General features: G+C 61.4%; 2 protein-coding genes across 3 annotated transcripts; one reads left to right on the forward strand and one right to left on the reverse strand.

Moving 5' to 3' along the window:
• Positions 1–128: 128 nt before the first annotated feature.
• TMEM198 (transmembrane protein 198) lies at positions 129–5,590 on the reverse strand. 2 transcript variants are annotated; one of them, XM_057430378.1, is made up of 5 exons: positions 5,449–5,590; positions 3,101–3,351; positions 2,418–2,993; positions 2,003–2,193; positions 129–1,535 (listed from the first exon to the last, which is right to left on the reverse strand). In XM_057430378.1, the coding sequence occupies exons 2-5, from the start codon at positions 3,288–3,290 to the stop codon at positions 1,389–1,391; spliced, it is 1,104 nt and encodes a 367-aa protein (XP_057286361.1). In that variant the 5' UTR covers positions 3,291–3,351; positions 5,449–5,590; the 3' UTR covers positions 129–1,388. The 2 variants fall into 2 exon arrangements, with proteins under 2 accessions (XP_057286361.1, XP_057286362.1); XM_057430379.1 differs by lacking the exon at positions 5,449–5,590 and adding an exon at positions 5,000–5,020.
• A 2,175-nt stretch (positions 5,591–7,765) lies between these two features.
• Positions 7,766–11,956, forward strand: CHPF (chondroitin polymerizing factor). Its single transcript, XM_057430182.1, has 4 exons — positions 7,766–8,167; positions 9,230–9,794; positions 9,961–10,143; positions 10,643–11,956. The coding sequence occupies exons 1-4, from the start codon at positions 7,857–7,859 to the stop codon at positions 11,903–11,905; spliced, it is 2,322 nt and encodes a 773-aa protein (XP_057286165.1). The 5' UTR covers positions 7,766–7,856; the 3' UTR covers positions 11,906–11,956.
• Positions 11,957–13,664: the final 1,708 nt, after the last annotated feature.

A 13,664-nucleotide genomic window follows, 5' to 3' on the forward strand; every position in this document is an offset into this window, starting at 1 on the left:
TTCTTCCACCTCATCAAGCTTGGGTTCTGTTAGGATAAGGGGTGATGGCACTGCATCCCACCCAGAATCCCTGGGTAGCCCAGCCCTTGGGGTCCCCTTGCCCCTGCTCCCAGCCCAGCACACCAGGCTCCGAAAGGCTCTTTACTGTGTGGCCATGGCCTCAGCAGCATTTGGCACATTTACAAAAGAGACTGAAAAGGGGGATGGCAGCACAGTGCTGCAGGGACAGGGGTGCCTGGCAGAAACATGCAGTTCCCGGGGCAGCGGGGCTGGCTGCGATGGGCTGTGGGGGCTTCCCAAAGCAGAGGGGCACCCCAGTCCAGTCTCACCCCCATCCTGCCTGCCTGGCCGTGGGGAAATCCTGGCTCACTCCGTAATAAATTAATACAAATCACAGCAAGAGAAATATATACAAGGCAGGAGCCTCTGCCCACAGTGGTGCTCTGGGCATGGGCTCCTACCCTGCCCTGCCCCGGCCTGAGGCTCGGCCCAACCCCAGGGCCCCCCAACCACTATAAAATCCAGTCGCCAGCAAAACAGCGACGGCCTCTGATGCTGCAGGGGTCCTCACATCCCTGAGGCAGCCCAGCCTCTGCCCAAAGGCTGGATCCAGTGTCTTGTCCTCCCATCAAAATATTTTCGGGCTGGATGCATGCGGTGCACCCCGCCAGCACAGCTCCTGTTGAACAGGCATCACTTGCCAGCATCACCCTTGGGATGCAGGCTCTGCCCAGGACTACCCCAGTCCAGCTTGGGAAAAGTGGGGTAGGCAAGCTGCTCTGGTGGGCAGGGAGCATGGTTAGGGCAGGGGGACTTTCTGAGGAGGCAGGTTTTAGGAAGCACTGCCTGGGAGCTGTTCTCAGGGACAGGGTGGGACAGGTGCACATGCTCAGGGGAGTCTCTGCGGGAAACGGCTGAGGGACCTGCTCTTTGAAGAAGGGACATGGGGCACAGGCACTTGGGGAGTTGCTGGGGGGTGTGATGGGGTAGGGGCAGGCATGGGGAGCTGCTCTAGGAGAAGGGGGGCTCAAATATGGGGAGGGCAACGTTGGGATGGAGGATGATTGGGCCCAGGCCATGAGGAAACACACAGCAGCGGTGGCTCAAGGACTCTCTGCCCCTGTAGAGCCACTTGCACCGCTCATCCATAGATGCTCGTGTCCCCAGTCCTTGGGCTAAGTTCCTGCTAGTGGGCTCCCCCAGCACCTCCAGGCCCCGCAGGCAGCCAGGGTTTGCCAAGCCAAGTCCCACGTGTCCCCAGGAAGGGTCTCCATCTGCAGCCCCAAGCTGCGTGTGGCCGCCTGGGGCCGAGGGCACAGCCCCACCTGTCCCAGGGGTCTGTCGGAGCAGGCTGGGGTGCTGGTGTCGCTCGAGGTCACTGGGTTAGCTTATACCCTCACAGCTGGGCCAGAGCCCGTGGTGAGGGGTACGGTGGAACTGCAGTCATAGTCCAGGTCCACCACGGCGTGCGAGCTGGTGATGAGGCTGTTCAGGGATGGACCCGTCTGCCGCTCTCGGAAACTCTGGATGTAGCTCTGCTTGAGAAGGGAGACAGATAGTGAAGGGGGCTCTGCTCCTGGCCCACTCCATCAACCCCACCCTAAGTTCTGCAGCAGCACCCTCCCGAACCAGCCCTGTGTGATCCTACCCAGCACTAAGGCCCTCCAGGGACTGGCCACAGCAGGACACACAGACCCATCCCTTCCCTGGGTGCACACTTTGCACCTCACCCACTGCCTGTTTCTACTGTGCTGCAGGGCTTTTGGCCACCAGTTTACATTTGCTTGCAAAGGGTGAAGTGCTCTGTGGCAGGCACGTCCCAGCTCAGCCCCTCCAGAGCTGCCCAGTCCCTGGGACGCTCCAGGGATGGTCTTGTCTCAAGGAGCTCAGATGCCAGCTGATGCCAGCACACCTCTCCCCTTTCCATGCCCCGGCCCACCCACAGGGAGAAGGAAGGGCCACAGAGGCCGGGGGAGATCTCTACCCTGGATGCGGGACTCACGGGGGAGAGCACGTCCCCATCGAAGCGGCGCACAGGGTTGGGTTTGCGGCGGTAGGCAGGCTCAGGTGGGTGGGCTTTGTGCTGGTGCGGCGGTGGGTGGTGAGGTCTCCGCTTCTTCTTCTTTTCCTTTCGGTCCTCTCGTTGCTTGATGCGCATCAGCTGCACGCGGCGCTGCTGCCGGCTGATGATCACTGCAGGGCAGAGGGGCCTATGAGCACTGAGGAGTGCACCCTAACCAGCCCCACACCCAAACCAGCCCCAGATTTTCAATCCCATTGAGTGCTAGGCTCCTGTAGAGTTCAAAAACCCTTATCTGTGCATGCAAACCAGGTACTGGGAACCTCCACCTTGGTCCCCAGGCCCCCAGTTCCTGCACCCTCCCCATGCCACATCCATCTCCCCAGCCCCCACAAACCTTCTGTGTGGGAATAGCCCTCAGCTGTGACCTTCCACTGGACCAGGACGCCCAGCATGGTGAGGAGTGGCCAGATGCCCAGGATGACCCAGCTGTACCAGCACACAGGGCGAGCAGGAGCCACCTTGATGCGTTCGTAGATGTATTGCACCAGGAGGAAGAGCTCGATGAAGTAGTCAACAGTGACAGTCATGATGGCACTGCCGAAGACGGCGGTGGAGAGGGTGGTGAAGAAGCGTTGCCACTGCAGAGTGAGGACGGCAAAGAGCATCCCCACACCCAGGAGCAGTGCGATGGGGATCCACACTGTTGGTGGGTGGTAGAACTGCTCCATTACCACCAGCGTGGCCACTGCCAGCAGCAGCCCCAGGAGCAGCCCCACCATGAAGAGGCCGACACTGCGCACCAGCATGGTGACCAGCCCGCACAGCACCCCAATGCCCAGCCCAATGCCCACTGAGGCCTCCACACTCAGTTGTGTGTCCAGCACCCGCTCCTTGTAGCACAGCATGAAGATGATGATGGAGCCAAACATCAGCCCTGTCAGGAACATGACAGCCTTGAAGCAGCGGTAGCCTGTGGAGAGACCATCATAGTCAGGGGGTGGACGTCCACCACCCCCCCAACTCCCTCCTGCCCTTCTCCCCATTTGCCCGACTAGCTGCCAGGCTAGCCCAGCTCACCGAAGAAGCAGTAGATGATGCCGAAGAGGCAGCACATGGCACACACCACAGAGGGCACCACCTGGTAGCGACGCTCGATTTCCTGCTGGCAGCTGTGCCCCCACTCCTGGCCCGGCTCATGTGGCAGCAGCTTGAACCGCAGCGTCTGCACAGTTGCAGTCATGGCTCTGGGGACTCCCGGAAGAGGCATCAAAATCTCCACTCCTGCCCCATGGCTCTCCTGCAAAACTGCACCCCAGCACCTGCCCCAGCTGATGAGAGAGAGGGAGAAGGGAATTAGAGGCACTGCTGGCAAGTGCACAACAGTGATACCCACCATTCAGCAAAGAGTCACAAGAAAACCTGCTCCGGCCCCTTGCTACCAGGCTGGGAAGGAAGGTAATGGGGGCACCTAATCTGTATGGGCTGTGGTGATACAGATGTCACACAATGGGTGGCTGCAGGGATGAACCGTCCCCAGGGAGCCCACACCCTCAGGGAGCTTCCCTGCCAGGATGCAGCACTTTATAATTTGTCTGCAGCTTCAATTTCCTGCCCCTGGCTCCCCAGTGCCCTTTCCCTGCTCGATTAAAGGGAGACGTACACTACCTAGTATTTTCTGCCTGTGAAGTAATTATGCTTGGTAATTAAGTCACCCCTCAGTCTTCTATTTTTATAGGCTAAACAGATTGAGCTCTTAAAGCTTGTACTCCAAGGCATTTTCTCCAATCCTCTAATCATATTTCTGGCTATTTTTCATCCCCACTCCAGCCTCCTAGTGTCCTTGTAAAAACAAATCAGGCCCCCAAACTGGATCCAGCACTGCCATGTCAACCCACAGGGAAAGGGGGGTACCAGCCCTGGCTGTCGCTGCCCCTAACCCACAGGCTCACCCATACCACCCTTGCTGTACCAGGACACTGAGTAGGCGGTCACCACGCCCCCCGCAGTGCCTATGCAGATGGAGGGGTCATAATCCCCTGCAAAGACTGATCCAGCTCCAGTTTAAACCTAATTGCAGTGGCTGTCTGCCTGCTCCCACCTGGAGCCAGTTCCGGCACCTCTTTGCTCCCCGGTCCCTTTCCAGGTTCAGCTGACTTAGGATGGATTTATTGTCTCTGGTTGTCTTGGAGCTAGCAGCAGTCCTTGCCAGTGCCACATTAAAACAGCTGGCTCAGGATGGCTCACAAAATCAGGGAAGAGGGCTGAGGCATCAGTCATGACTCCCTATTGCCCAGCACCTCAATGCCATGCAGGCCAGGCTCCACCACCACTTCTACTCCCACCACCGGCCTCCTTCCTCCATCTGGCTGGGAAGGACACACCAGCCAGGGCAAATCCCCCTGAAGAGCAGTGCCTAATCCCAGGGAAGCAGGCGGGCAGGGAGCAGGCAGCTGAGCTCTGGGCCCCTGCCTGAGCCCCCAGAGGGACGCTAAGCAGGATTGGACTTTAAACACAAAGCCCAGGAGCAACGCACCAACCCCAGCTGCCCTTGGGATGGGTGATGCTATGAGGTGAAAGCGGGGTTCTGTTGGCCAGCTGTGCCCAGCAGGCCAGGATGGGGCATCATACGGCTGGTTGGCCAGTGTGGGCATGGAATGGCACAGCTCGGCACACCAGCAGAGCAGCGAGAGGGCAGCGAGTGCTGGTCCCTGCCCCACAACCCACGCCAGGCAGGGGCCAGGGCAGCAGGAAGGGTCGCCTGGGAAAACCTGTCTCCGGCAGGGCTGCAGGCAGCGTTGAAGGCAGCGTTGCAGGCAGCTCCCGGCGCCCATTGGCGCGGGCACTGTTGCTAGGGGAGCCCAGCGCCTGCTCATTGGCGCCGGGACTTGCCCACCTGCTGCCGCTCTCCCCGCAGCCCCAGGCTCCCGCCGCGGCTCACCCCGGGCCCCCCGCCCTTCCCTCCTTTCCCCTCCGTACTCCGAAGGGCCCAGCGTGGCGGGGACCCGGAAGCTGCGCCCGGGACACGGCACCGCAGCGATGCTTCCCTCCCCTCCCCTCCCCTCCCTTCCACTCTTCTCCCCTCCCCAGTGCCACCGCCCCCCGGCCAGCCCCGCCGTTCCCCGCCGGGATGCCGGGCCCCGGGCCGGCGGGGCGGGCGCGGCGTTGCTAAGCGACGGCCGCAAGGGCCGCCGGGGCGCGGGGCTGCTCCGCCCCTCTCTTTGTTCGGGGCGGGGGTCCCGGGGGCGCTCCGCCGGGCCCCGCACTCCCATCCCGGGCCCTGCGCCCTCTCCCCAAGCCGCGGGGCTGGGGGGAAGCCGGGAGCCCGGTGCTCGAGCCTCTCCCCAGAGGGGGCGGGGCGCGCCCCCCGCCTGCCGCACCCCCCCGTGCTGCCCCACCGTCTGCGGCCCTGCCCCGCCCGCTCCCACCTGCACTCCCGGCCCCGCAGCGGCGGCGGCACCGCGGCACCCGGCGCTCCCGGTCCCGGTCCCGGTCCCCGCGCATGCTGGCGGCGCGGCCCGCCGCGCGGTGCTGAGCGGACAGCTCCGTCTTACGTCACCGCGTAGCGTCACCACGACGGCCCGGGGGCCGGGACTTCGTCGGGGGCGGGGCGTGCGGCGGGAGTGAGCCGCACGTGCCGTGGGGTGCGCGTGTCCCGGTGGCGGTGCTGGGACGCAGCGGCCGTGCAGTGTGAGAGGGGCTGCACCCTCCTCTGCGAGAGGCCTGGAGGTGCAGGCATGGCGGGTAGGTGGGGCGCGGGGGTGGTCTGCAGGGCTCCTTAGAGCTGGCACCTCCCGGACCCCCCGGAAATCCTGGCAGGGAGAAGTCTCTTGGCAGGATCGACCGTTCCCCTGGCAGCCCCTTCCCAGCCCCACGCCAGTGCTGCCGGGGAGACAAAGGCAGGAGCTGCAGCTGGCGGGGGACTGAGAAGGGGCTGCCGGAGGAACGGCACTGCTGCTTCCCCACGGGATCTCCTGAGGACGCCACGGGGACCCTGGGGGAGGTGTTGGCTTTGCATTCAGCTCCATCTCCATGCAGTTCCCGTGAGCGCAGAGGCTTATTTCTGAAAACTTAAGTACTTTCTTTGACCTGCACCTCTACTTAAATACAAGCTCAGATCAAGAGAGTTGTTTCAGAATGAAACGTCTCTTATTACTAGTGTAAAGTCACGTGGGTTTGTATAAGGTGACTAATATTCAGTGTTCCAACCCATAAAAGAAAAATAAGTATTTCTAACACGTTTGTCTGCACACAGAAAACAGGCAACTTTGGTTGTTTATGATTGTGCCTGCTTTTGTCCATGGAAAATTTCTGCTCATGTATTTCTTCTGCATCCTTTCCCTTCTGGCATCAATTCATCCCACCGCGTTCCCTCTGTTTCTAGTTTTTATATGTCCTTCATTAAGCTGCCATCCACGTGACTGCCTTTGCCTATTGCTTGTCTTGGTCTATTCAGGAGAAAAAGGCCTATGAAAATGAGCCGAGCTTGGATGATGGTCCTGTATCTCTGGGGGCTGGGATGCTGCCAACCGCTTCCTGATGAAAACAGGCTGTGTTGTTCCAGAAAATGAAAGAGAACCTGGAGCCAAGCGGGCTTCCGCCTGCCCTCGGTGCCCTGCCGTGCTCTGTGGCCACTGCTCCCAGGGAAGGCAGGCTGTGTTTTATGGAAAGGGTGGGATGGGCTCCCCAGCAGCCAGAGACTATCCAGAGCACTTGAGAGACCCCAACGGCTGCGAGGCTGCTAGAAATGGAGCCACGAGCTGGGAATGGGCAGAAAGGCCGAGTCCTCTTCCTTGTCCTTATTCAGTAATGCCTGGCGCCGAGCAGCCATGTAAGGCTGCTGGCCTTGCAGCTTCTGGACTGGATCATTCCAGTGCTCTTTGTGTGTGGAAAACTCCACTTGGAGTCGGTTCCTACAGCTCTGTCTGCCTGGGGCTCTTAGGCGGCTGGCGGGAGAGTGGCTGTGTGCTGCAGACAGCTCATAGTGGGACAGTGACCCGGCCCCATCTGTCTGAGCCCACTTCATTAGCCCTGTTTTGGGTTACAGGTTAAGGGTCCCGGCCGCTGGGATCTCCTGCTGCTCTGCCACCCTCCTCCTGCCTGGCACAGTGCACCACTCTGCGCCCAGAGGTCTCCCAGCCACCCCTCGCTCTCCTGCATGCCCGCTTCCCGGGCACCCGGCGTGCCCAGCCACCTTCAGCAGCCCGTGGCTGTGCTTTGCCACTCGGAGTGTCAGAGACAGCCGCCTCCCCCCAGCCCCCGACCACTCGTGGTCTCCTGGGGACACCCAGGTCCCGTCTGGCTTTTTGGAAGACCCCCGGGGCAGCGATTTGAGACGAAGAACGGGGCGCTTCAAGACCACCACGAATGCTCCTGCCCGGCGGCACCCGCCCGCGTAAATCCGCCTTTTAAGCCGGCTCAGGCGCCATGTCCCGGCCGGCGGACGTGCCTTGTGCCTCCCGAGCCGGAGGCCGCTCTCTCAGCGTGCAGCCAGGCCGGTGCCGGGCACCGAGCACCCCGTGGCGAAGCCCCTACCCGAGAGTCCCGCATCCCCGCCCGGTCCCGTACGGGAGGGCGGCGAAGGGGTGCCGCGGGGAGGGGGAGATAGGGGGCAGTCCGCGCGGTCTCCTAGCAACCCTCACACCGCCCCCCGCCCCGGGCCGCTTCTCCCCCCCACCGCCCCGTGACGCGGCGGTGAGAGCGCGGTCCATTGGTTGGGGCTGGGCCGCCCGCGGTGACGCGAGGCGGGGTGGGGCCAGGGGGTGACACGTCGGACGGCGGCGCCGCCAGCGGGAGCGGCAGCCGGAGCCGCCTCCGGTCCTGTCCCGTCCCGGCCATGCGGCTGTCGCTGGTGCTGTCGGTGCTGCGGCCCGCTGGGCCCGTGGCCATCGGCGTTTCGCTGGGCTTCACCCTCAGCCTGCTCAGCGTCACCTGGGTGGAGGAGCCTTGCGGGCCGCCGCCGCACACCGCCGACTACCCGCGCCCCGACGGCGGCCCCGCGCCGCCCCCCGGCCCCGGCCACACCAACGGCAACGCGGCGCGCAGGCCCAACGCCGTGCCCGCCGGGCTGGGCGCCGACAGCTGGGAGCCCCGCGTCGTGCCCTACCGCCCGCCCAGCCCCGGCAGGGCCGCCAAGAAGGCCGTCAGGTGCGGGGAGCCGGGCCGGGCTGGGGGAGCTGGGCCGCCGGCGCCGGTCGGGTTTAGGTGGGAGTAGCTGCGGCAGAGCCCGGGGTGCCCAGGTGGCGGGTATGTGCTGGCCGGGCCGGTGTTGGGGGGCCTGTCTGCCTGCCTGCTGGGGAGCTTTGAATGTGACCCGGGGATGTGCTTTCCCACACCCTGCAGCCACCCAGGGCTGCGGCATGATTTCCTCCCCCTTCAAGCCCTTTTCCCTGCTGCTTCCCTTTCTCCCCTCCGCTTCCCCCTTCCCCTTATCCCTTCCATCCCTGTCTGGAAGAGCTTCATGCCCCCACTGCTGTCTGTTGTGCAGAGGTTGCCTCTGCTATGCAGAGGGCGTGTCCCAATCATGCCGGCCCTATCAGGGTCCCCTTTCGCGGTGGCATGTCCACACCCAGCGCTGCAAACTCCAGCGTGCTCTGGGGCCGGCTGCAGCCTGTCCTGGCACCCCCGGGATGACAGGGAGCAGGGAGTAGGGAGTGAAAGGGCCTCCTTGTCCCAGCGAGGCGGTGGGTGGACGGATGCAGGGGACTGAATGGGGCCAGTGTGTGCCAGGCGGAGGCTGGGGGCCGGGGTGGGGGGGGTCGCTTCCTGCCGCTGCGCCGGGCTGGGAGAATTAAACCTGAAAGTCATTGTGAGTGGGGCAGCTGGGGGCCGTGGTGGGGAGGGGGCACAGCTGGCCCCATGCTGACATCAGCGCTATCCCTGTTAGAGCTGGTGTGTGCAGCCCTGTTTCCTTCTTTAGCTGTGCTCAGCCTTTTGCAAGCCTCTGGTTTGAGCTGGGCTGGCCAGCTGACAGGAAGAGAGGGTCCCCCATGGTCTCAGGTTGGGGGGAACCTCAGCAGAGCGCTTTGCTGTGCCCCTGGCCCAGACATAGTTGCAGCCGGCGCTGTTGAGGTGATGTCTTGTGTGTGTGGTGAAGTCTGGGAGGGTTTCTGCAGGGTAGACAAGGTCAGTACTGTTGGGGAGGATGGGGAGGTGCAGGCTGAGGTGGGATGCAGTGCTCTGGGGCCAGATAGTCTCTCCCTCCTGCAGGACCAGGTATATCAGCACAGAGCTAGGGATGCGGCAGCGGCTCTTCGTGGGTGTGCTGACCTCCAAGAGCACGCTGAACACGCTCGGGGTGGCTGTCAACCGCACGCTGGCCCACCGCCTGGAGCGCCTGGTGTACTTCACTGGCACACGAGGCCGCAAGGTGCCCCATGGCATGACAGTGGTGACGCACAGTGACGAGCGGCCCATCTGGAACATGTACCAGACCATCAGGTACCTTCTGGACCACTATGTGAATGACTTCGACTGGTTCTTCCTGGTGCAGGATGACACCTACACGGAGGCCCATCGCATCAGCCACTTGGTTGCTCACCTCAGCATCGATACCCACCTCTACCTGGGTCGCCCCGAGGAGTTCATTGGTGGGGACACTGAGGGACGCTACTGCTATGGGGGCTTTGGCTACCTGCTGTCCCGCAGCCTCCTCCTGCTCTTGCAGCAGCATCTGGAGAGCTGCCGCAATGACATCCTAAGCGCTCGGCCAGATGAGTGGCTTGGCCGCTGCATCATTGACTACACAGCCATCAACTGTGCCAACGAGCACGAGGTAGGTCCTGCAGTGGAGATGGCCTTTGAGAGCCTGGTTCTGGCTCAGTGTGTTTGCCTACCTCTCTGTGGGCTCCTAAGTTCTGGGGGTACCAGCCCTTGCATCCTTTTGTCCTTTGAGCTTGCTGTACTGGCAGCTGGCCGTGACTCATATCTTCTGGCTGCAGGGCCTGCGTTACCAGTATTTTGAGCTGGGGAAGAATGCAGACCCCGAGCGGGAGATCGACCTCCGTTTCCAGAGCGCCTTCACTGTCCACCCTGTGCTGGATCCTCTCCAGATGTACCGGCTGCACAAGTATTTTGCTCAGGTGGAGCTTGAGAGGACATACCAGGAGATCCAGCAGCTCCAGGTGAGACCTGGCTTGGCTGGGAGGGTCTGGGCATTTCTGGTCATCCCTGTGGGCTTTATGGTTGCTCTGTGTCACCTCTCTCCTCTGAGGTTTTCTCACCTGGACCTGCTGTAGGATGGGATCAGCTGAGCCTGTGTGGTTGCAGGGGCAGTGGTGCTGACTGGAGGGAAGCTTTGGACCTGGATGGGTCCTGGAGCTACAGTGGTGGTTCAGGGTGAATGGAGCCAGCAGGGTGCTGAGGTCTGCTAGCAAAAGCCAGGCAGGGTGGGAGAGGGCACAAATCCTACCAGTGGAGGTGGTGTGCTATATTTAGGGTGCTGTTCAGAGCAAACCTGAGGTGCTGGACAGGAGTCACGCTGAAGGCAGAGTAGTTCTGGCACTGCTTTTTGGGCCAGGAGTGGCTGATCTCCGAGTATCAGAAGTCACCTTGCCTGCAGCCAGAGCTGGAAGACTGCTTGCACCCGCCTTGGGTCTCACTCCTCCTTCTCTCCTCTTGCAGCAGGAGATCCAGAATGCCAGCAGCCTGTCTGCCGATGGGGACCACATTGCCACGTGGCCTGTTGGCATCCCACCCCCTTTCCAGCCCAAAACCCGCTTTGAGGTGCTGCGCTGGGACTACTTCACAGAGGAGCAGGTGTTCGCCTGTGTGGACGGCTCCCCCAAGTGCGAGCTGCGTGGTGTAGATCTGGCAGACGTGGCTGATGTGGTGGCCACAGCCATGGATGAGCTGAACCGCAAGTACCAGCCAGTGCTCCATGTCCGCAAGCAGCAGCTGGTGAACGGGTACCGGCGCTTTGACCCCACGCGGGGCATGGAGTACACGCTAGACCTCCAGGTGGAGGTCGTCACTCAGAAGGGGCACAGCCGCTCTGTCACCAAGCGTGTGCACCTGGTGCGGCCCCTAAGTGAAGTGGAGATCATCCCCATGCCCTATGTGACAGAGGCCAGCCGCATCAATGTCATCCTGCCGCTGACAGCCCACGACCGGGACTATGCTGCCCACTTTCTGGAGACATACGCAGCGGCCGCCTTTGAGAGCAGCGAGAATGCGGTGCTCACCTTCCTCTTTATCTATGACCCCTTTGAGGCCCAGCAGGTCACCGAGAATGACATCTTTGCGCCTGTGAAGGCACAGATCACAGAGTATGAGCGCAAGTATGCAGAGGTGAAGATCCCATGGATCAGTGTTAAGACAGATGCACCCTCCCAAATCAAGGTCATGGATATCATCTCCAAGAAGCATCCTGTGGACACGCTGTTCTTTCTGGCTGGTGTGGGGACAGAGGTCACTGTTGACTTCCTGAACCGCTGCCGGATGAACACCATCAACAACTGGCAGGTTTTCTTCCCCATCCACTTCCAGGGCTACAATCCTGCCATCGCTTACCACAACCAGGTACCGCCCTCCACGCTGGACCTGCAGCGGGAGACAGGGCGCTTTGACCGTGATGTCTTCCATGAAGCCTGCTTCTACAATGCTGACTACATGGCAGCACGCACCCGCATGGCGGGTGATGTGCAAGAGAACGAGGACATCCTGGAGACCCTGGACATTTATGACATGTTCATCAAGTACTCCAACCTCCACGTCTTCCGGGCTGTGGAGCCTGCCCTGCTGCAGCACTACCGGCACCAGGCCTGCAACCCCCGGCTCAGCGAGGAGATCTACCACCGCTGTGTGCAGAGCAGCTTGGAGGGCATAGGCTCTCGCTCCCAGCTGGCCATGGTGCTCTTCGAGCAGGAGCAGGGGAACAGCACTTGAACCCCATGGTGCAGAGGAACTGGCCTTGTCCTGCTGTGCCCACCAACCTCTTCTGCTCAAATCTCTTCCTCTTCCCAGTGGCTGCAGGGATTGTTGGTGTCTGAGCTCATGACTAGCCCCCCTGGGGCTGCCCAGGCCGGGGTCTGCCAGTCTGGGGTCCTTCTGGAGTGGCCATGGCTGTGCAGACCCCGGGGGGAAGTGGGGTCAGCATTGCTGAGCTGTGAGTTGTCATGCCTGACTTCTCACCCCAGAGCTGCTGTCCACCAGCCCCATCCCTGTCCTGCCCCTGCTGCTCAGTGGGGTGGCGAGGGGCTGCCCTGTCCCTTGCTGTCCCCCGTCAACAGGGTCACACAGATCCTAAGGCCCCCCCTGCTGCAGGACCATGACTGCTGTGGGGATGGGGTGGTCCCTCATGGTTTCACCAGTGTCCTCGGACAGGGCTGTGCCCTTTGCTTCCTCAGAGCATCAGCCTTGTAGTGCAGGGAGGGACATGTCTCTGCACCTGCCACAGGCTTGGACAGTGGGATGGGGCACATCCCACCCCAAAAGAGCAATAAGGAGATTGGTCTTGGGGTTTTGCCACTTGGCAACAAGCCGGAGCACTCCCAGATGGTCAGGGTGGGGAGTACTTGGCACCCAGGGCCAGTGGGTGCAGGGGATGCCAGAGGGGATCCTGCTGTATTCACATACTGTGAGCTGCTCCCCATGGGAACCATGACCCAGGCCGTTTCGGCCTTCGCAATATCAATAGGACGTCGGAGGTCGCAGCTCTCAGACAAGAGCTTCCCGACAGAGGTGGGAGCCCTCCCCACCATGGGGCTGCCTGTGGGGTCGGGGAACTCGGTGCCCGGCACTGGTGGGCACACCAGAGGGTTTGGCTGCGCATCTCCTAAGGAGAAAGCAACTGAGGAGCCACTGTCTCCTCCTGGTTTGTATTTAATAGTGGGGAGAGGAGGGGGGAGGGATGCATTTACACTAATAAAACAGAGAGATCAATGATTTGGTCCAGCTGACTCTTCCCTAGAGCTCTTCTGGGTGTCTGCTGTGTGGTGTTTGGTCCTGACTGCTTATACAAAATGTGGCTGCAGCTGGCCAGACCGCTTTCATGCAGGGATGCTGCTTTCCACAAGCCACCTGCAACATTCTCTGCCTGAGATGGTGTCGTGGTTTAAACCCAGTCAACAAGTTGCCTGACTGGGTTTAAACCACGACAGTTCGGACGTAACTGCCTTTACTTGGTGAGGCCAGGGGAAGCCCTTCTGCTTATGTCCAGGCTGGCAGGCACTAGGTCAAGCAGACAGCTTGAACCCCTGGGAGCTTGCAGCAGGAATCCTGCACCTCCTCTGATGCCCAAAGTCCCTGAGGCTGTCATTACCTGCTACCAGTCACTGCAGCAGGATGCTGAGCCCCTTGCCATGGGAAGCCCTAGTGCCCATGTGCTGAGCTCTTGGCAATGCTGGGTCTTTCTGGTGCCATAAATTCATGGTCCCACTGACCAGGTTTCCAGCCCTCCTCAGCCCCAGCTGCAGGTGGAAAAGCACCACAGTGATAGGCTAAGGCAGCTGTGTGTCCTCCCACGTGGGCTGTCACCATAACAGCCTTTGTGGGTTGCATATGGGTAATGGGGGATGCCTGGCCTGTGTCAGAGCAGGCATCCTCCATTGGGGTTGGGTGCCCAAGTAGAGTGAGCTGTGCCCTCCAGCATTTGAGTTCAGCTATGAAGGAAACTCTTGGACTAGAAACCACATCTGAGCACTAT

The sequence above is a fragment of the Pezoporus wallicus genome, unplaced genomic scaffold (genome assembly GCF_028554395.1).
Source record: "Pezoporus wallicus isolate ANWC-B61680 ecotype Strahan unplaced genomic scaffold, APGP_CSIRO_Pwel_v1 contig_5261, whole genome shotgun sequence".
Taxonomy (NCBI): Eukaryota; Metazoa; Chordata; class Aves; order Psittaciformes; family Psittacidae; genus Pezoporus; species Pezoporus wallicus.